At 36.5% G+C, this 21,210-nt stretch overlaps 1 protein-coding gene across 2 annotated transcripts in view; it reads left to right on the top strand.

Moving 5' to 3' along the window:
• The window catches only part of MLLT10 (MLLT10 histone lysine methyltransferase DOT1L cofactor), a gene marked incomplete at both ends in the record, with an annotated part of 111,225 nt that overhangs the window by 79,259 nt on the left and 10,756 nt on the right, over positions 1-21,210 (top strand). For both annotated transcript variants that reach the window (XM_079538190.1, XM_079538191.1), the window contains 3 exons: positions 13,873-13,990; positions 15,328-15,400; positions 19,809-19,963. In XM_079538190.1, the coding sequence (XP_079394316.1) occupies positions 13,873-13,990; positions 15,328-15,400; positions 19,809-19,963 (346 nt within the window). The remainder of the gene's footprint in view (positions 1-13,872; positions 13,991-15,327; positions 15,401-19,808; positions 19,964-21,210) is intronic.

Raw genomic sequence — 21,210 nt, forward strand, 5'->3', positions numbered from 1 at the left:
CTTAAAAAAAAAAAACAAAAAACAAAAAAAAAACCCTATCAAACAAACAAAAAAAAAACCAAACCACCAAAACCCAGAACAAGTATATATGCTCAGCTCTCACAGTGATGAGGTTTTCCATTGGAGTCTTGCAACAATCAGCATTATGGCCTTTTGTGCAGTTCAGTGTATTCATAAATAATGTGGGGAAAAAAGGAGGAACAGAGGCTACGTTTGCTGATTATGGTAGGTGATGCAGTGAGCTATTACAAGGATCAACTGTCAAAACTGCTGAAAGACCTCACCAGCCTTTGCTGACAAGGTGGTAAGAGGACAAATGAAATTCACATTAAAGGGAAAACAGTCTCTATTCAAAACAGATACAGCAAACCTGAAAGAGTTACGGAAGAACAGCAGTAATGAGCAGTGGCAAGGAACAGCATCTCTATAAGGAACAAATAAATAATTTAGAGGTCTTGGCTTGAAAAAAAGACTCTTGTATGGGGTAAGCCAAAGGTCTGCAAAGTCAGAAATGATGTGGAATAGGTAAATAAACAAGAGTGGTGCACTATTGCTTTCTATTTGTTAAACTCTGATTGAGGATAAATGGATTGAAAAAACAATGGGAGAGAGCCTGAATGTAGTTTACCAACTTAAAAGACTTGAAAATACCGGGCAAGTTTCCCACTATAGGTATTTTTGTTTCATACTGAATTATGAAAACCACCCCTAAAATGCCTTTGCTTTGCTGGACTCTGGGACTTCTTTCAGTTTCAGTTCATGAGGTATTTGAAAAGACTCAGTCAAGTGAACCTATTTTACCATGTAGTTGTTCCTTAATTCAAGAGAACCATTTTACCATGCAGTTACTTTAAATGACTGATTATTTACCTACTTAGTTCTGCGAGTTTCCACGTGTCTGCTTGAGATCTTAAGTAAATATTAACAGTTACCACTACTTGACCATGAAAGTCTTCAAATAATGGCATGCTAATGCATTTATTGTGTAGTATTTTAATTAAAAGAAAATGAGCCAAGATCCTCGGTGCACCAAAAATGGTTACAAGATAGGGTAAACTTGGGCATCTACAACAGGTAAAAGGTAATGGCTAAAAAGTTTTTTTTGTTTGAACTAGTTGTTAAGAGAGCTACTATGGCCAAAACTTGATTGATCAACATGCAGCTGGAATATTATTTAATAGCATCGAATATATGCTGTTACAGTGAACTTGTCTAAGACTTTAAATATTCTTTTTCTGTTAATCAGTTGTAAATTATGACTTTGGTGAGATGATAAATTTTCCATTTCTTCATAAATTTTGGTATCCTTTTCTTAATGCTAAGGTATTAGGAAATTCTGAAGAGAGGGTCTTGGGAAAAAGTATTTTCCAACACTGAATTTCTGAAATTGGCTGAATTGTTTTGACTGGGAGGCCATGGTAGACATCCAGAGCAGAAAATTTTACTCAAAGTACTAAGAAAACTAGAAAGCACTACAGTTATGCTAGTGTTGTTGAATAACTTCTGTGCCCGTGTTAAACATTAAGAAAAGCCCAAAAAAGTAGTACTTCAGGTGCTGCTTTTTCCTCCAGCAACTAAACAACACCAATTTAAAGCATAAAATGAGGTTGTTGGTTTTTTTTTTTTTTTTTTTTTTGTTATTATTATTATCTTATTTTATTTTAATCCTGGATTTTAATTCTTTGATTCTGTTGACTGATACGAAGGCTCCTGCCCTGCTTGTTGTTTAAGAGTGACCTTATTGCAATCATCTTTTCTTTTCTATCTCATTTTATTCTGCCTTCATGCCACGGGTAATTTTTATTACAATCTAATAAATCCAGAAGAGATTATTAGCTTGTGTTCATGCTGTGCCATAACTGAATTTAAATGCTGGTGTTCCTCACCAGGTGGGAGTTGGTGGTCTGCTTGCTGGAAATGTGGACATATTTATGGATTTTTTTTCTTTCATCATTTTCCTGTTTTTTATCGTTCATGGACATAGACTGTGATAGATTACATTGTATAATTCAGTGAAATTTCATTAGCATGACAATGCAATTAACAATTGCAAAAGTGTAAGAAAAAGCATACAGGAGAAAAAGGTACGGTCCACGCAAATACTTGATTCTGGTTTTCTGGGAGTGGATGCTCTCTGTGTTGGTAGGTACTGCCTGTTTTGCATGTAACAGCTAAATACTGCATCTTGCGTCTCTGAAACTTGTCTACCTATCACATGAAAATTAACATGTTTTGTTGTCAAGAAATATCACTTTCTGGCATTTTGGTTTGGAATATTGTCTTACTGCTGAACCAAATCTCATGTTGTACCATGGTGCTCGGTTTTCATCTCAAGGATTTCTTTGTGTTTCACGCTTGATTATAGCAAAGACCTTTGTTAGTCTCTTGTGTTGTTCTGTATCAGTCTGCTGTATTGCTCTTCTGATAAGTTGTTCTTAGTGATTAAATATTATTTACAGCAAAAACAGTGATGTAGATGCCTCAGAATCTTTTGGTATCGTACAGCAGCATTTGTTTTCTACTTGCCAGGAAATTGTGGTTGGGAGATTAATTTACTTTCAGTTTTAAAATTTTTAATTAGTTTTAGTAGATCACGTGTTTTATAGAGAAGGAGCTGTTTACTGCTTTGATAGAGACTGAGATTGGTTGAGCTGTCTATTCGTTTTGATTACCTAAATCAGTGAAATTATCCTAGTAGTGCTCTGGGGCCATTTGTTTCTGGGCTGCGTGCATTCAGAATATAGTATCAGACTGCAGGAACGGAAGCAAGGCTTTTTGGCTGGGTTTTCTTCCAGTCATTGATTATTAATCTCTCAAATTGTATTCTTTCTAAGAAAAACTGTATCTTGTCGTCTGATTCCAAGATTTTTAATGGGAGTAGAGTACGCATGTAGTGGTTTCTTTAAAACAGAGCATTTTGTTGTAAAGATTTGGAGCTAATAAACTCTCCTGTGCTGGTATTGTGTGGTTCGGATTATAATAATTGCAGATGATGCAGAAATTTTCAGAATTTTATTTTGGAATCAATATATTTGAGTTGCAATTTTAGCTTTTTTTTCCCCTCCCATGTGATGGTATCTATCTATGCTTCTAGTGATTCCCAGAACTGCGAGGCGCTTTCAAGCAGTATTGCACATACATGACAATAGCCTATTTTACAGATACGGTCCAAAATCTTTTCTGTTTCTTAGGACAGAGAGAAAGATGTTTCTGCTAGCGATTTCCTTCTTTTCCCAAGCTGTTTTTCCTTCTCCTAAGTTTGTTTTGTTTTCTCCCTAAGTTCCCATCTCTATGCACTGTGTTTCCTTGACCACAGAAACAGCTAATAGAGAGAAGGGAAAAGAAGCATCTGTAACAGCAGTCCTTGTGACTTGCACAGTGATAGGGAAAGTGAATAGCTGCTGTTCGTTACTTTAGTCCGGTATTTAATTATGATGGAGTAAACTGCAGCCTCCGTGGTGGAGATGCGATAATTGGGAAGGTAGGTGCTGCTACTCAGTTGCAATTCTAAGTGAAATAAGTTTGCTTTAATCACTTCCATTATCCCTGAAGTCTGTTTGGCTTTACTCCCCTTAGGAGCAGTAGGAAAACAGCAGGGTTTTCTTTAGCATTCATATAGTGGTGGTTATCCTCCTTTGTGTGATGCAGCCTTTAAAGAGAGATAAGGCTTAATTTTTTCAATAGGTTTGGAGTTATTTGTTAACAATAGAGGAATGTGAAAGCTCAGGAATCCAGAGATCTTTTCAGATGCTGAATGTGTGGCACCTTATGTTTCAGATGCTTCTGTCCTTTGGTTTTTATTTTCTCACTTTCTGGGTTACTATAGCTTGTCATTCTGGGTCTCCTTAGCCCTCTGCTCTTTCCCCACACTGCTAATTTACACTATTTTTGTATTTCCTATTTTAGTGGTTTTTTTCTTATTGTGATTCAAGTCTGCTCATCATTGTGCATACTGTCAAAGGCAACCTTCTCCCCCTTTTTCTTTTATATTCTGACACCCATAGGAAAATAACTGAAAATACTGGAAAAATGAACTGTTGTTAATTCTGGTCCTTATCAACAGAGGTTAGGAGCAATTTCAAAAGCAATGTTATTTATGCCTTTCAGAACAGGAGTGGAATGTTCTCTGTAGTTGAAATGATGATTACATAAAAAATACTGCTTCAACAAGTACTCTTTACCAAAAATTTTTTTTTTAATTATTATTATTGTTTTTGCAAATCTTCAGAAGGCAAATTTGACACTTTAGGACAATAAAAAACACATGCCTGACTGATACTGTGGCTGAGCTTTCAGCTGTAGCAACAAATGGATGCCATATTCTCAAATTCAGTATGGCCAGAGAAGATATTCTTTGCTTCTGTTTCCCAATCCTGTTCAGAGAAATGTAGTCTTTTTTTTTTTTTTTTTTTTTTGGTAAAACATTCAGCTTAAGAAAACATGAGGAAGGGAGGAAAGTTTCACAGTGAGCATCTAACATGATAGAGCTGGGCAGGCAAAAGTGTAAGTCCATTTAAAGATGTTTTTGGTCCATCCTTTTCATGAGTAGTCTAGAAAAATGGCAGGTCTGTTCGCTGTCAGTGCTTTAATGAGCTTTCCTTTGGGAGATGGAATGAAAACATGAAAAAAGACAAATTGTCCTCAATTCTAGGACACTGATGTGGCAGACATGATATCTCAGTCTTCAGGTAGCCTGCACTAGGTGGTAGCTTGCTTGAGTGAGTGAAAGTACACACTGCTGCCACTTGTAATGGCTGAAGTTAAGAATTTGGTATTGGCTTGTGTGGACACATTTGGATCAGAACATCTTAAGGCTTAAAACTAGAAACTTTGGAAGTATCCCTGTGGACTTATTTGAATAGAGTAACCCTTTCTTGCTATCCAAAACAATTTGTCTTAATTATGATACATTACTTTAGCCGTGTAATTAAATATGATTTCCATAACTTGGGAAGACCATTATGTTGCTTTTACTTTTTTTCAGGTTAATTCCTGAAGTGTTTCCTAATACATAAACACATTGGATGCTGAATACTAGATATGAAGTCCAGAGTGCAGTTAGTATGGACTCCTTATCTGCAAAGCCTAGTGACTTGTTTTGGTTTGTATCACAGGCTGCCTTGTAATGAAACCTCTTAACCCTTAGAAACCAGTAATTTGTGTAAAGCACTGATAGTGCTTATGACAGTATGTTGGTTTATTTGATAAGTTTCTCCAAAAAACACTATCTCTGGTGACTGGGAATTCAGGTCTTACCAGACTTTGTCTTTATTTGATACAAAATTGTTTGTTATAATCAAGAGTTAAATGATTGTTCCTGCAGATGAGCAGTATCTTTTTTTTTTTTTTTGCTTATTCTGTTATAACTTATATTGCAATATATGTATTTTTGGTTGGTTGTTGCTGTTTTTTAAGAACTTGTATAAAAGTAGCAAGTCTAACAAATGTTTGTGGTCAGGTTAGTTATATGTTTCTGGATTTCTAGTTACATCTTTCTAAAGATGATTTGCATTTAGTTTAGTATGTGTAGTAATTAGAAATAGAATAATAAAACATCTGGAAATCGTGATAGTGCATGTTTTGAGCTGCATGCTTCCAGAAAGGAAATCGTATCCTTAATGCTGTACCAGAATTCTCTAATAAATAGACATGGTGGATAAATGAAAACCACTTAACATATTTTATTCGACTATCAAAACAGCTCTTGGTGATAAGATCTCTTAGAAGAGGCTCCTAGCCATGGGGTCAAAGGTGAAATATCGCCATGGATCACAGACTGTTTGGATGCTAAGATTACTTTGTGCTCCTTATCTCACAACTTAAAAAGATGAAAAAGGGTAAAGCAACACATCCAAAACAAAAAGAGATTATTCTTGAAAAAGTATGTTGTTCATCCTTGGGACTCATTGCCACAGGAAGTAGTCAATGTCAGTATATTTAGAAGGTGTTCTGTATGCATCCCCCAGAGCTTTGTAGACAGAGAAGAGTTAGGTATTGTTATGTGAACTGTCAATGCAAAATAAAAGCTTTCCTTCCTAAAGCACTAAACTGTGTTCTTGTCACAGCCACGTAAATTTAAGAGACTTAGGAAATCAAAAATGAACAAAGAATGATTCTAATAAAGATTTTGCCATAGCAGTTTTCTTGCTGGACACTTAAAACCTGTTTTAATTCTTCGTTACTTCTAGGCAAAATGGATGAAAATCTAATTTTCTTTTCCTTCAATCTAACTGAGGATTTTTGGGGTGGGGGTGGAGGAGAGTAGCAAGAAGGAAGAATTTACAGCCAGAGGGAAAATTCCTTGTAACATGTGACTCAAGTAGAAGAACAAAGGAATCATAGTTGCAAGTAATCTAGTATTTAGCTCAATTAAAATCTTTTCTTTTCATATTCTTCTCTTGCCTCAGAGAGATTGTCTTCACATACACTTGTGCAGTGTACAGGTAGCTTGAAAGGCAGTTGCATGATGTTGGGCAGTGCTGCATGCTGAGACAACTGCATCAGTGTTTCGGTCTAGCAATAAATGTTTTCTGCCTTCAAGCTGAAGCTTATTTAGCTTGGCTTATCTGGTGCTGCTGTAGCAACCATCAGTCTCCAGGCAACTGAGGCACATTGACCTCTTCGTTGAACTGAGTGTAGCACTACTTCAATTTAGCTGCCTGAGACAATAGTAATGTTGTTGAATGTGAAAAATGTGAAATTTTCTAGTCTGTATGCAATGGAAAGATTAAATAAAATTTCAGATGAGACCAAATGTTTAGTTTTGACTTGAAAAAGATTTCAAGTTTATGTAGTGTATCCTTTGTTCCTTCCAAGCTGCAGAGTTCATTGTTGAGGCAGTCCTTACGTGCCTTCTGTAGTGTTGAGTATCTGGTAAGCATTTTTACACGGCAGGAATTCTGCTACCATAGGTGTTTGTTTCATCACTTAAATATCAAAGGCTGTTGAGGTTTATTTAGAAATTTTATGTCAGTGTGTGTGAATAAATTGCTGATTCATTATTTCTATTTTTGAAGTTTTAGATGATCTTGGAAGTGATTACTTTTTTCTCAGATTTATTGTTTGCCATACTAAGCAGGGTTTCTTTGGAATACTCATGAAGAAAACAGATTGCTAAATTGGTATACTGGGTCTGTTTCCTAATCAAGTCATTCTTTCTGCTGGTCAATATGAAAGTGAAATTGTGATTCCCGATGCATAGGTTCACATTCTTAAGGAAAACAAATTCGTAGGCAGGATATTGCTTCCATTGTCTGTTCAGAACACATACAGGTTAAGTGAGTGCTAGGAAGGCAGAGGTAGTTGGAAAGGATGGAGGAACAAACTTGAGGTAAAAGGGATTTGTGTTGAAATGGCAGCTCTGTTGGCATTTTTGTTTTTGGGGGAGGTGGAAGAATCCTAGTCTTATCTCTGTAAATCCAATTTTTTGTGGTTTTTTTTTTTTTTTTTTTTTTTTTTTTTTTTTTTTTAAGAAGGATGGGGAGAAAAGAGGGGGGAAAAAAAAGTTTTCGGCTTAGTAAGAAAAAATTCTAAAAAGTTTATGTACAGGCCTATTTATTTTTTGATGTCTAATTGATAAATATCAGTTGACTAAAGTTGTACAGAATATCCAGCTTAGTTGATGTTAAAGAGACCAGTAAACTGGTTGTACAGTTGAAGTTATAGCTTTTTCACATTATTGGAATATAAGCCTTCTACCCATGTGGGTTTTAATGACTTGATGTGTCCTTGTTGTACAGTGGGCAGAGGTATAAATTAGTTTCTGTAGGTGTGCCATTAATTTTTCATTTTGCCTTTCAAATCCCACTGAGTTTCCCGGTTGCATTCATTCATGCCTTTCTTGGAAAATATCTGAGTGTTGTTGTTTGAAGGTTAGATGGTTGCATTTAATTGAAGGATTTATTTGTACTTTTAATCAAAATGATTGATTTTCAAAGACAGTATTTGATTATTTGCTTGTTTATAAGCAATAACCTCCATGACATCTAGTTTTATGCTAGTAGCGTAAGAAGTACTAATGATGTGAGTAATGTATACATAGGATGATTTCATAAGCCACATTTTAATTGTGGTAATTCTTACATTTTTAATGAATACTTTTTGATTGAAATTTTTTTCCCTTAAGATACCCCAAAACCTTTCTCTGATTTCATTTTAGCTTTTCCAATATCTGTATTTTTTTAGCTAATTCTTTATTTTGATGAGTTAGCAGTTTTGGAGGGGGGGAGGAGGTACAGACCAGTTGATTTCAGAAAATTGCACCTTTATTATCTGTTAAAAACAAAAACCCATCAAACTTCAGGGACTTGTGCATGATGGTACTGGTGGCAGAATGGGACGGCTTATCTTTTCAAGCCCAGTACTTCTTTTGGAGAATGAGTGAATAAAAGGCTATAGTAGGCATTTGAGGTTAACTGATACTGCTGCTGTATTGGTACATGTGATACCAGATGGGGCGAGATGAGCTGTAAAAGGTTGTGTGCAGTTCCTGCATCAGTAGTGCTGTCAGTTGTAGTAATCAAGAAGCCAATACAATAGTTTGCTTGAAAGTTAATTCAACCAATAAAAAAGAAAACAGATATGAAAAAAGTGAAAAGACGGAAAGATCATTTTCATTCAGTTAAAATACAAATTGAGCTTATCACATTGCATTTTAAAATCATTTTGTGCTGCTATTCATTTTGCAAACTTGTATGATGGTTTTCAGAAGAAAAGTGGAAACAGTATTGTATCCAGGATTTTCTTTGTTCTCTGAATTCCGTCTGTATTTATTGGGATAGAAATCTTTCAGGTATTATTGTTTTCACTAGATTCAAGATCTAGACACGTGTGGTGAAGGTACTGAAGAGTTGAAATGCAGCAGTTGATTCGGCAGAACTCCCACTTGGGGTTCCTAGAAATTTGGTGTGTCTCTGCAGTGAACTGCAGTCTGACAACCCCTATGTAGCTCTGTATTGCCATCCCATATGATGAGCTAACAGAATTCAGAGAAGGCAAATGATTGATGATTTGTAGCAGTGGCTCCCTCCCCACACTTCTTAAGTGAAGTTAAAGGTGGTACTAAAGGTACTGAAAGGATCTGATAGCACATTCTTCCCATTGCATTGAATATCCAAGCAAAGCTCCGGGTAATGTAATTGGCTTAAAAAAAATTCTAGAGATAAAATCACTTTTCTCCATTTGTCCAAGTTAAGCTAGAAAACAAAAAGCAAGGTTGCTTTTGCAGCTATCACTTGATAGGCAAGCTCTTTCACCTTCTCAAGAAAAGCAGTTAATTTGGATCTGTATATTACTGATTTTTGTTTAACATCATGTACATAACATGAGTATGTTTGAATATCTAAACTTTTTAATTGTGATGTAGGTTTTAATGTTGATGTTACTTTTGGTAAATGTTACTTGCCGTTGACTGAAATACATTATTTTAAGATAGCTTCTTGATAAAGCATATTGATGTTAATATTTGGTCAGGAGTTAAATTTCCTTCCATACCTCATGACACTGGGCAATTGCATGGAATTCCTTTAGGGACATCTTCTCAGAAGTGTAGCAGAATATATTTAGCTTAAAAACTTCTTTTGCTTCTTTTTTTTTTTTTTTTTTTTTTTTTTTAATATTGTTTTTAGTAGTTTCCTATGTCGTTTTTAGAAGTTTGCTTGGTTTTGGTGGTATGTAGGGCTCTGTTCATGTTACTGACACTGAGGGCGATTTTGTGCTATCATAGCATCGTTCTGTGGAGGAAAAAAAGTAGTATGGATAGGTAAAACCCAAGCACATTAATCTGGTCATCGAACTTAAAGGGATAAAGACAGCACGAGAGTAATGACATGTTTTTATTTTAAATGAGAAATCAAAATATCCCTTTCAATTAATCTTGGGAACTTGTATTGGCTGAAGCAGGTAATTGAACGATGTCACTAACTTTAAAGCATCGTCACAATATGACACGAAGCTACAATACAGCAGTGACCATTTTTAAAAAAGCAGAAGGGAAAAGGTATGTTGATTGGATATAAACTGATTAAGAAGCTGCCTTGGAATTGGTTGTTCCGACCATCCTTGTTGTCCTATCATGAAAGGAGGAGAGTTCAGTAATGGTTTAACTACAATTAAATCCCTCCCCTTTCTTTATGGAAACTCAACTGTAGGCATTTCAGCATTAGCCTAAACAATGGTTTTGAATATGTTAAGCCCCTAACAATTAGGGAGCAGTTTGGGGCATTGAATAATGTGGAATGATGCAATTGAACCTGACAGCTTCAACAGTCAGCCTACTCATGGGACCTGAAAGTTGTTCACACTTGGTTTCATCTCTCATCACACGCTGAGTATTAAAACCTTACTGGTGTAGAGCTGAGACAGAAATGAGGCCTGTTATCAGAAAATATTTCAGAGCATAAAACTTGCGAATCTCCGAGCATGCCAATTCCCCTGTTCCTTTCAAGTTTTTGAGACCTGATGCAGTTGTATGTGACTGCGCACTGTTGCGTTTCTCTTTTCCCTTAAAGAATATTTAACTTCTGAAATTTTGGAGTCAAGTAAGCTAAATACAAAACAGTTTTAAATATTTGCCAGGATATTTTTATTTAGCAAAGTTGAGTTAACTTGGAAACGTAATTCTTTAATTAGAGGAATACCCTCTAAGACTTCCCTACGCTGGAGGAAGCGTTCGTAAGCATCAATCAAGGATCAGTCATTTGCTCTTATTGGAATGGGGCATTCTGTGAATTACAGTGTATCTTCTTGCTGTGCTGCTCTGCTGCTTATTGCTTTACTGATTTATTGAACGTGCTATAAATGAAAGTAGTGTATTATATACCTCTAGATGGGCTTAAATCCTTCTGCTAAAACCTTCATAAGGAAAATTTGCAGCCTTTTCAAAATAAATGCTTAGTGGTCTCTTTATTCGTACATTTTGATCGTGTGTTGTGTTGACTGAATCAGTTGAAACAAAGAGTGCTGTGGCTTTAGAAGTTCTGGATTTTAGAGCATGTTTCAGTCCTGTGATCTTAATGTGTATTGACAGGATGATTGCGCATTTTTAATAAATGCTTGCTACAGCTTGTTTCGTCTGTGAGTGAAACACTAAGCTCCTATTTCACCTTTAAATAATGTAGTACCCCTCCACTTCCTCTACTTTCTTGTCAGATGAAGTCGTCACATACATAATAAAGCTTCACAAATCGTTATTCTTGTCATCTTACATTGCCATTTAAAAAAATATTTTTTTTTTTTCATTTTCCTCCAGCTTACTTGAACATTTTTGTTAACGTGACTTTTCCTTTGAAGAGTTGCATAGGATATATGATGTCACTGCAACTTCTGCAGTTCTGGCTTGTTGTAGGACACCTTTACTATTATTTTAGAGGTATAAATGGGGTTAAGTTTAGGGTGAACCACCACTTGTGAAAAAATCAACTTAGATATTGTTTGAATCATGCTAAGTCTTTTGATCTGCTATATCAGCTCACTTGGCAAACATTGTTTAATTCCTTTGATGTCTTCTGTTTTGTGATGTGATGGTTACTCAACAGACTTTAGCAATGCCTTTAAAGGTACTTAGATACTTTTTAGAATGTTCTTAGAGCTTTAGGGGCATGTTTCTGTCAAATAAACATTTATTCTCTGTGCTGATTATAGCTGCCCTGCCGTTATAAATTAATATATAGTTGCTATCTTACACCATCAAGCAAGCTGGTAGTGAATTACACAGAATGAGGGTGAATACTACTGCTTCAGTGTAAATTCTCACTGGAATTACAAAAAATCTTTTATGGAAATATCCTAACGCTGAGCACAAATAACATATTTGTAGTATAAAAGCTAACAGATAATATTAGAATGTATAATCTCAATCCATTTATTCACGTGAAGAAGGGTACACAAATTCTTAATTTGCTAGTCTTGTCTCAGATGTGGAAACAAGTAATGTTGTATCTTACAATGTGCTGTTCTGTAAAGTTTCCTCAGTGAAATAAACAGGGTTTTTTTTGTCTGTTTTTTTTGGAGAGGAAAGCAATGGAAGTTTGCTGATGAATGATAGTAGTCAACTGGGAGTTTCGCTATAGGAATTTGTTAAGGGAAATAGCAGGAGTTGCATACTATTGCCTTCTTCAGCAGTTAAGTGTCACAGTCCCACCATGTACTGCATTTCTGAAAGATGTTGTATCAGTAGGTGGAAGCGCCTGCTTTACTTAGCACTAATTCAGATTAATTCTACTGGAGACACGCAGTTGTGCAAATACAGAAATAAAAGCCAGATTTGAAGTGAAACTGCAATTCTGTGTCTAACTGTTTTGCACATACCTTTAAAATACGAAGTGAGAAAACCCTCATCATTGTAAGTAATTACTTGTGGCTTTTTCTAACTTTGTGACAGTAGAAGAATGCAAGTATCAGGGAAAATTTCTCACCAGTATATAGTAAATAAAGCATCATTGAAAACAGTTGTGTGAATTCATAAAAGTCCATTCATCAAGTTTAATATGTTGGCTGAAAGCCAAAACTTAATGGTAGTGTGTGATTCTTTCCAGAGACATAGTTTATACTCTGTAATATTTTGCTGTAATAACCAGTATGTTTCCCTCGTCTCTTGTGTGCAGTTATACATGTCAAAATGTCCCACAAATTGAGTTCCTTACTGATCACCTTTTTTTTTTTTCATTTTTGAAAAAAGTTTGCTTTGTAAGGGTCGTTTACGTTTTCTTAAAAGCTTCATTCTGCAACTTGTGATTGCACTCGTGTATCTGCGATTTTGTTCGCCTCTGAATCTTGCAACCTTTTGTTTGTTCGGAAGCAGTCCTTTTGCCAGGTGGGGAAATGCCTTTTTAATAAGCAGCAGCGCCTTTTTTTCTTTGATTGGTTGTCTCCAACTCAGCATTTGACACAAATCTTTTCTTCGAAAGGGAAAAAGCATAAGCAGCCAAGGAGGAAGGTATTTTTATTGCATTGGATTATGCAAGATTTTGGCCAGCCTCCTTAGCTTCATCTGTTTAAGGGTTCATTTTCGCTTGTTTGGCACAAGTCCCAGCAGAGACCTTCAGAATTGTGGTTAGCAACATGAATGAACACAAACTTTGGGAGCTCTTCAATAAGTAGAGCTGGCCAACTGCCAAAAATACAGTTCCTTATATGGGGTCAGGGCAAAGCTGTGATTCGTTGAGCCCCCTATTGTATAGAAAACATACTTGTAATGGCTGTTTGCGTTCTTTAAAATAAAAACAAAACAAAACAAAAAAACACCAGGCTTCCAAGTCTATCAAAATAGGAAGTAACAAAATAGTGTGCAGGTTTTACTAATGACGGAGCAGAGCAAAGGAAATATGGCTCTGTGTAGTTAAACTATAGAGCTGAAAGTTGGACCTTTTGACCTCCACAGCCGGCTTGTGATGTAAGGAACCCAGGCATTTGTGAGACATCTGTTGTCTACCTGCCCTTATTTTGTAAATGGTTTAATAAGATTAAATAATTAGGAGGATAACCACATGGTCGCCATGCTACTAAGTCCTAGCATTGAGTGCATACTTCAGGACTGCAAGGTCTCTCCATCCTCTTCTGTGTCTGTTACTTAAAATGCAGTGTAGTTATTTTCAATATTTGCTAGGGTACATTTGTGATTAGTGGTTTTTTTTTTTTAACATATCTATAAAGAGCGCACTGCAGTATCTGGTGTATTTTAAAAGTACTGCAATTCTGTTTCTGTGCTCATCAGGGGAAAATATTTTTTCTGTTAAATGCTCACATCTTTGTTTTAAAAAAAAATTCAACTTAAAACAAGCAAACAAGCACCCAATAAAACAAATTGTTGTGCACTAGGCAGACTTTCTCTTCATTTTTAAAAACAGTATTCAAGTTTTATTTGGTTTCTTGCAGGCAAACACCCTACCTGGATCTTCTCTCAGTCTGCCTCCATCCCACATGTATGGCAATAGGCTGAATCCAAATTCAGCAATGGCAGCACTTATAGCTCAGTCTGAGAACAGCCAAGCAGGTAAGCTTCCTGGTGGTAGTGAAAACACTGACATTTTACAAATTTAAGAAACTGAAGTATTTGTAAGAAGACTGTATGATTTTAGTTTTGAACTCTGCTCAACTTTTGGATATTGAGTCTGTTTAAAGTTGTTCCGTGTTGCAAATAAATTCTTGGTAGTTCAGAGCAGCTTTTTTTTTTTTTTTTTTTTTTTTTTAACTTTCTGAAATGTAAATGTTTAAGCAGAGCCATCAGCAGGCAGGAATGCAACAATGTCTCCTGTGACTTCGGTGATTGATGTGTTCAGTTCTTAGCTCTTTGCAATGAGAGCAACACAGCTCTGGGTTTTGTCGTGAATAGTTTAAACCTCTATTTGCATAATTCATGAAATTGCATTACATACAACTTCGTGTGAAAGAGATCCCGTTAGAGAACTTCTACAGCATTCAATAATCTTGTGAATATTTACCAATTGACATTTTTGTAACATTTGGGTTCCTCTCCGGTTTTAATGAGCCACTGGATTTGCTTTGTTTCATTCCATCCTAGGGATTTGTTGACATGTCGTAGTAGTCATGCCTGTTTGGGGGAAGGGAATGAGTTTAGCAGTTTACCAAGAATGGATCAGTCATGTCTTTGCCCTCCAAGAGGTCGGGGGTCACTTGACTCAGAATAGGGGGAGGGCAACCTTGAAGGGGGCAGATAGGGTTATTTTATTGAGAGGCCATAGGGAAAATAACCCTTTTGAGTCCTTCCAAGCAAAACGTTTTCGTATATTTAATGAGGCCTTTTTTGTTTGTTTTACTACGTTTTCAGCAAGGGACTTTCCTATGCTTCAGCTTATAAATAGGAATTTGTGAATTAGACACTTTCATAAAGTTTTCAGTAAATGTGCAGAGTAGCACGTGCTTGTTAGATGGTAGTGGTAAGTTTAGCACGTTTCCTATTTTACGAGTTGTTTTGGGATGCAAAGTGTTAAAAAAAATACAGAGCATCAGGATTTGCTGTGATAAGCATACAGATTAGCTGTCCACAGCTGTGATTCATTACTTTCACCGTAGAAATTAAAAGTGGCTGAGGGGAGGGTACTGCAAATGCAAACCACGCTTCTGTGCTGTAAAACTGAAAGGAATGAAAGAAGTGAACATAATCCATGGCCTGGTACAGCCTCAGAAATGTGTAAGGACAACACCTTACACGCTACAGTTCAGCAATCTTAAACTAGTTACGGCTTTGCTCTTCAGTAGAAACTGTGGATAGAAGTTAAGATTTAAGATATTTTTACGATATCTACATCAGCTTTAAAACTCTTATCTAAGAAGAGTCGATTTATCAGCTGTGAAATATTTACACTGCAGATCAAGATGTGGGAGATAACGGCCGAAACCTTGCTGGCAGAGGAGGCTCGCCCAGAGGAAGTCTCTCGCCACGGTAAGCAGCATTTACTTTGCAGAGTGCAGGCAGAGGAAGTGCTGTATGATCTGGAAACCTTACTGCCTTTTTGCTTGTAATATGTAAGTGTTTTAAAAGCCTATGTGTATAAATGTAGTAGAAATGTACATCAAAAAAGGCCAGTGTGTACAAATAGCTAAAAACGGTCTGTAACTTACTTATAAGCCTGATTTTTCTCATATATGAATGAAGGACTTACGAAATGGAGACTGGCTTTAAGGCGATTTATTTATCATTGAAGGCATGCGTACTAATTACCTGCTGAGTTTTGCTACCATCATTGTATTTTTATTCACATCGCAAAGGACCCCAAAGCCCTCAGTCTTGCAGAGACAAAGAGCACAGTTAGAAGGCTTGGAGAAATTAACTGCTGGTAAATTCTGAAACAGATTCCCCTCAGCACAACAAATACGCAGTAATGCTCTGTCGGGGGAGAGTGCCTTTTTTGTTCTGCTGCAGTTCACCTCTGCTACAAAGGGCTGATGTAAGCATTCTGCTGCTGGAATTGCAGCAAGTTATTTTGGTTTAAAATATTGACTGTTAAATTTCAGAAATGTGTTTTTAATAACATCAGTGATACTTTCGATTTTTTCTTAATTGAATCTTTTTGTCTAAAGGGCTTTGTTTTCCATTCTGGGTCCCATATTGGTTACTTGATATAGCGATATCATTGGATTATTAGTATTATATTGACTGAGGGACTGAACATAGGGATTTTATCTTGGAAGGAATTTTAGGATAGCTAAAAAATGGTAGTTACAAAGATATAGCATTATAACAATTTTGTTACGGCGTGTATTTATTATACTTTCTATAAATATTACCAAATTAGGGAATTTAATGTACATGTCTTTTTGTTGATCTTCTGTTATTTTCCTTAATTAATAAGACTTCTTGTTGCATAGAGTGAGAATGTCCGTTATAATCCTTAACTAGTATCACTTATTTATGAACTGGCTTTTACATTTTCTAAGACATGTTACTTCTAAAACAATAAATAGAGAATTTATGAATTAGATTAGACTCTGTTCTCTAACAGATACTTCTATTTATATTGCCATATAAATATTTACATAAATAATGACCATGGCTATATATATATTCCTAGAAGTAAGTTAGAGATTTTTGCAAAGGGAAGTGCTCAGCAATTAGGAAATTCCTGCATGTCAATATTACGTAATCATTACTGCACGCGTGGTAGTTCCAAGTTGCAGTGCTTGCTTAGGTTTGCAAAGGCCAGGTCATCCTGCGGGCTGAGTTGTGTTCAGGCTGGCTCTGGGTAGATTATTTTGGAAACCAAACTTCTTGAACGTGTTTTTAACATGTATTTACAGTGCTTTGACAGAGCATATACTGAGTATATGTATGTGTAGTCCTGCATATGATCAGAGTTCAGCTGATTTTCATGAGAATGGCAGAGAACGGCTTCGTTTAGAAGCTGTCTGGGTCCCAAATTCCCCAGCATCCTTCAATAAGTGAAAAAAAAAATAAAAATAAAAAAAATCACTTCTATAATTCTGAAATGGAAAGATTGAAAAAGTCCGCTTGAAATATCTTGTGTTAAAAAAGAAGTTCAGTAGGCAGCACCTTTCAGTGCTGTTCTGCAGTGCATTTCTGCCTTTGTAATATTTCCAGTGCTCAGTGATCTGATGCTGTTGTAAACAGTGTGCAGATACTTCTGAGATGTTTAGGTAATTCCCCGCTGTCCTGAGCTGAGTAAATAATTCTGGTTACGTAAAATATGATTTATGAGATGGGAAGCTGACTTCAAAAATCCACTATTTAAATCTTTTTAATGTTACCTATATTATCTGTTATGATGATTTTTTTCTGTGAGTTCTGACTCTTCCCTTTGAAGCTTATGAAATTTGAAAATCACATGCTTTTGGAAAAGAATCATAATTTGTAAGCAGTTGTTTAAAACAAAAATATTTGCAGGAATAGTTGTTTGCTGTTGATGACAGCAGATTGCAGCTCTCTGAGAAGATGCATGTGATGCATGAGTGGTACAGTCCTTTGAGAAAGGACCCTTTGCATGGTTATGTTTTTGTCACCCCACTGTAATCACTGATGGGTGTTTAAGCTTTCACATTTAAAATTTTCCTATCTGTAGTATATGGGAATGTATGTTACATGAAGTCTATTTGGGGTGGGGGAGCTGTTTCCATTTTGCCGAGGAAGAGCTGCTTTTCCCAAGGTAGCACTTAAACTTTTTTTACCCAACACTTAACCTCTGATTTAAAAATATGCTTTGCAGTATCTGCACTGGCGTACGCTTGCATGTCTATGTGCAGTTCAGTTGTATTCCTTACAGTTAATAATGTAAAGAGAACGAACAAGTGTACTGCAAACAAAACAATCAGTTGTGGAAGTAAACAAGATGAGAAAATGAAATCAAGGAGGAAATGCCGTCTCAGTGGCAGCACCAAAGCAGGGCGTACAGCACTCTTACAGTCCTACAATAAACTGTCATCAAATGCTATATGGAATAAGGATTTGAATGTAGCACGCAGAAACTGTACCATACCAAAGGGATGAAGTGGAGGATCAACTGGGAGAGGATGGGTTGGCTCGTGTTAAGGTAGAGAAATCTAGATGTGTGTTTCTTTCCAGGGAAGGACTGCAGGGCTGTGTATTTGTGCGGTGCTTTATTTCTGAGTTGATGGGGAAACCATCCTGAGCCCAACAAGCCTTTTGTTGTTCATCTACAATTCAAATGGAGTAATCTATTAGGGCAGTGTTATGTGCTTTTAAAATGCATTGGGAAGTGCTTGGGTGCCTGTGTGTGTTGTTTGTTTGCTTGATGTAAATCAGCTGTGTGTAGAGAGTAGTGCATCTGTTTAGAATGTTTCTGCTGAAACCTTTATTATTTCAGCACCTCTTGCAAACATCTAGTTTTAAGGCTGGCTTGTTTTTTTACTTTCTCTGTGCTGAACTGATTGACCACTGTTGGGTTGTCGTCTCTTGTCAAAAAGCACTACCTGGGTTACCCATTCACCAGACTTCTTTTAACGAGTGTTATTCTTTCATCCCGTATGCAAAAGAGGAATTATTTATAAATACCTACAGAGCTCTTAAGTCACCTACTTAAAACCTTTTCTCATAAAAATCACTTTGCTCTGCTGCCTACAAAATGCTTGCCAGTCATTAGGTAGCTAATGTGCTGTGACCGCTGCTTATTGCACTGGTCATAATTAACACACCGATTTCCTGAGCTCTGTATGTTGTCCTGTACTGGCACTATGGTGGTCTTGTTGGTAAGTTTGCATCATGTAGAGCAGTACAGCTGTAATCCTGTGATGGGGCCAGTATTAATTGATACAACTAATATAATCCATATATATATTATATATATATATGTGTATATATATATATATATATATATATATATATGTGTATATATATATATGTATATATATATACATATATATATATATACATATATATAGCATCCCAAATCTCAACTCACTCCACTTGTTTTAAAAACAAACAAACCAAGCAACCAACTTTGGTGTTGGCCCTGTCTGAGAAATGGAGCTACACATACATGAATACATGAGGCCGGAATTGTGAGAAATACACTGCGCATCTGGTTTTGCTCACAGGTCAGAGTTTGCCCCATCCAATGAAAAAGGAGCCTGCTCGTAGGTCCTGAGGGCTCCCCAGCTTTAATAGTGGCTGTATGCTGAATATTTCATTTTCTCCTGAACGAGAAAAGACATGTGGCAAAGGGATTATTCCTTAAAATATGTGTGATCGTGAGTGGAGGAGGGGAGGGGGGAAGTACGTGAAGTGCACGCAGGACGGGCAGGAGGCAGCTTTAACTTCCATCGTGCGCCTTGTTAAATAATGTTTGCATGTAAAACACAAAAGCGTTTTTATGTGATTTTTTTTTTTTTTTAGAACAGTTTAGGCATTGGAATTATATATGACCTTTCCATGGAAAAGTGCCATTACTGTGATGATTTCAATAAGTGTTTTTTTATTTTCCCAATTTTCTCTTAAAGGTTTAAATTTTTCTTTAAATCTAGGTGATCTATATAGGCACATGTAATGGTTCCTGCAGGGAGTGTTGTGTAATTTAATGCATTGTTTTTTGTCAGTTCGATGCTACTTAGTCTCTATGCAAGAAGTTGTTGTGTTTTCCCAGTATAAGCTGTCATGTTGTAAAATATTACGTTGTGTTTTTTTTTTTTATTATGAAACTCTTGGCAGTGAGAACCAGGAGTTCATGGGCTTGTGATGAATTAACTTAGTCTTGGAAGTATAAGATTCGTAGGTGCTAAGGTCTGATACAAGCTTTAAAAAACAAAATCTTCAACTGTTTTTGCTAATACGTTTCCTTAAGTCACTTTCTTTAAACAACAAATTGCAATATTTTCAACAGATCCCCTGTAAGCAGCTTGCAGGTCCGCTATGACCAATCAGGAAACAGTTGTGGGGACAGTTTGCCCCCGGTAGCAGCCAGCATAGAACAGCTTCTGGAGAGGCAGTGGAGCGAAGGACAGCAGTTCTTACTGGAACAAGGCACCCCCAGTGACAGTAAGTACTCCCATTCTGTTCTGAGACAGTCTGTTACCTGTGTTACCCATAACTGCCACGCAGTCGTTGCCCAAGAGTTTTATGGAGACTTATTTTCTGTTAGAAACAGAAATATGAACGTCGTGTTGAATTACAGCGTAGATGTTAGCGTGATGGTGGATTATAACAGAGGTCTGTCTTTACCTTTTTACAAATGGGGAAATTGTGTCAGGCCAGAGGAAGTGCATTGTAGATCCAGCTGGTTGGCTGTGGAGTTTGGAAACATCCTGCACTCTTAGATCCACTGCTGCAAACTCTCACGGAGTGCAGAGCTCTTAGAGACTATGGATTTGTAAATCACAGTTTGTTTCACATAATACGATCTACACTGGTAATTTTTTATTACTAGATTTAAGATTAAACTGCCATTTCTGTTGCTGTTTTTTAAAAGATACATTTACAAATGTTGGGCAGGTTGTCCTGCTGTGTTTTGTGTCTCTCAGGAAGTCCTCTAAGTAAGTACATTGTTTTTTCCAGTTATGTTCAGTAGCTTGGAATAGTCTCAGAGTGAATAGTGAAGTGCAGAAGGGATGAGTAGATCACTTGGATCTCGATATTCCAGAAGCTAAGGCAATGATTGAATATATATATAAAAAAAAAATCCTGTTTGTTTTTTTTTTGTGTTATATTTTATTGAATGTGTTACTCTTCTTGATAGTAGTGTAAAGTGGTATCTAGTTGGTATTTTTATGAATGGTATCCTGACAAAAATGCTAATTGTGAGGAAATTCATGCAGGGATAATCCTTTAAACATGATAGCTGGAGGACAGGTTTAGCTAAGTCTTATTGCATCTCATTTGGGCTCACTGAGGGTTCCTTTGTATGTTCTTGAAGAGGAGGGATAAAAGCTAAATCCTTGGGAAATGACCAGATGTGCCTATACCAGTAGACTTATGTCTGTAGTAGGCCCAGAGGTCATGTTAAACAAATACAATTTAGAATTTAAAAAAGAAATAAACGGCTGTCCTTGTGCCTTTACAGTCATACTCTAATGCTAGTTGGGAAATCCACATTCTGGAACAAAATCAGAGTTTGAGGAAAGTGAGCTTGCTAAAATATCATGTTAGTGCAGAAGATGATGCCCTTTATCTGGAGGGGGAAAAAAAAAAAGAGGAAAAAAAAGAAGGGGGAAAAGGAAAGGGGGTGGTAAGTGGAGTGCTCACACAGTGCTCCCTGCTGGGTGATTTGTAGATCGCCACTCAAAGCG

The sequence above is a fragment of the Tetrao urogallus genome, assembly GCF_951394365.1.
Source record: "Tetrao urogallus genome assembly, chromosome: 7".
NCBI lineage: Eukaryota > Metazoa > Chordata > Aves > Galliformes > Phasianidae > Tetrao > Tetrao urogallus.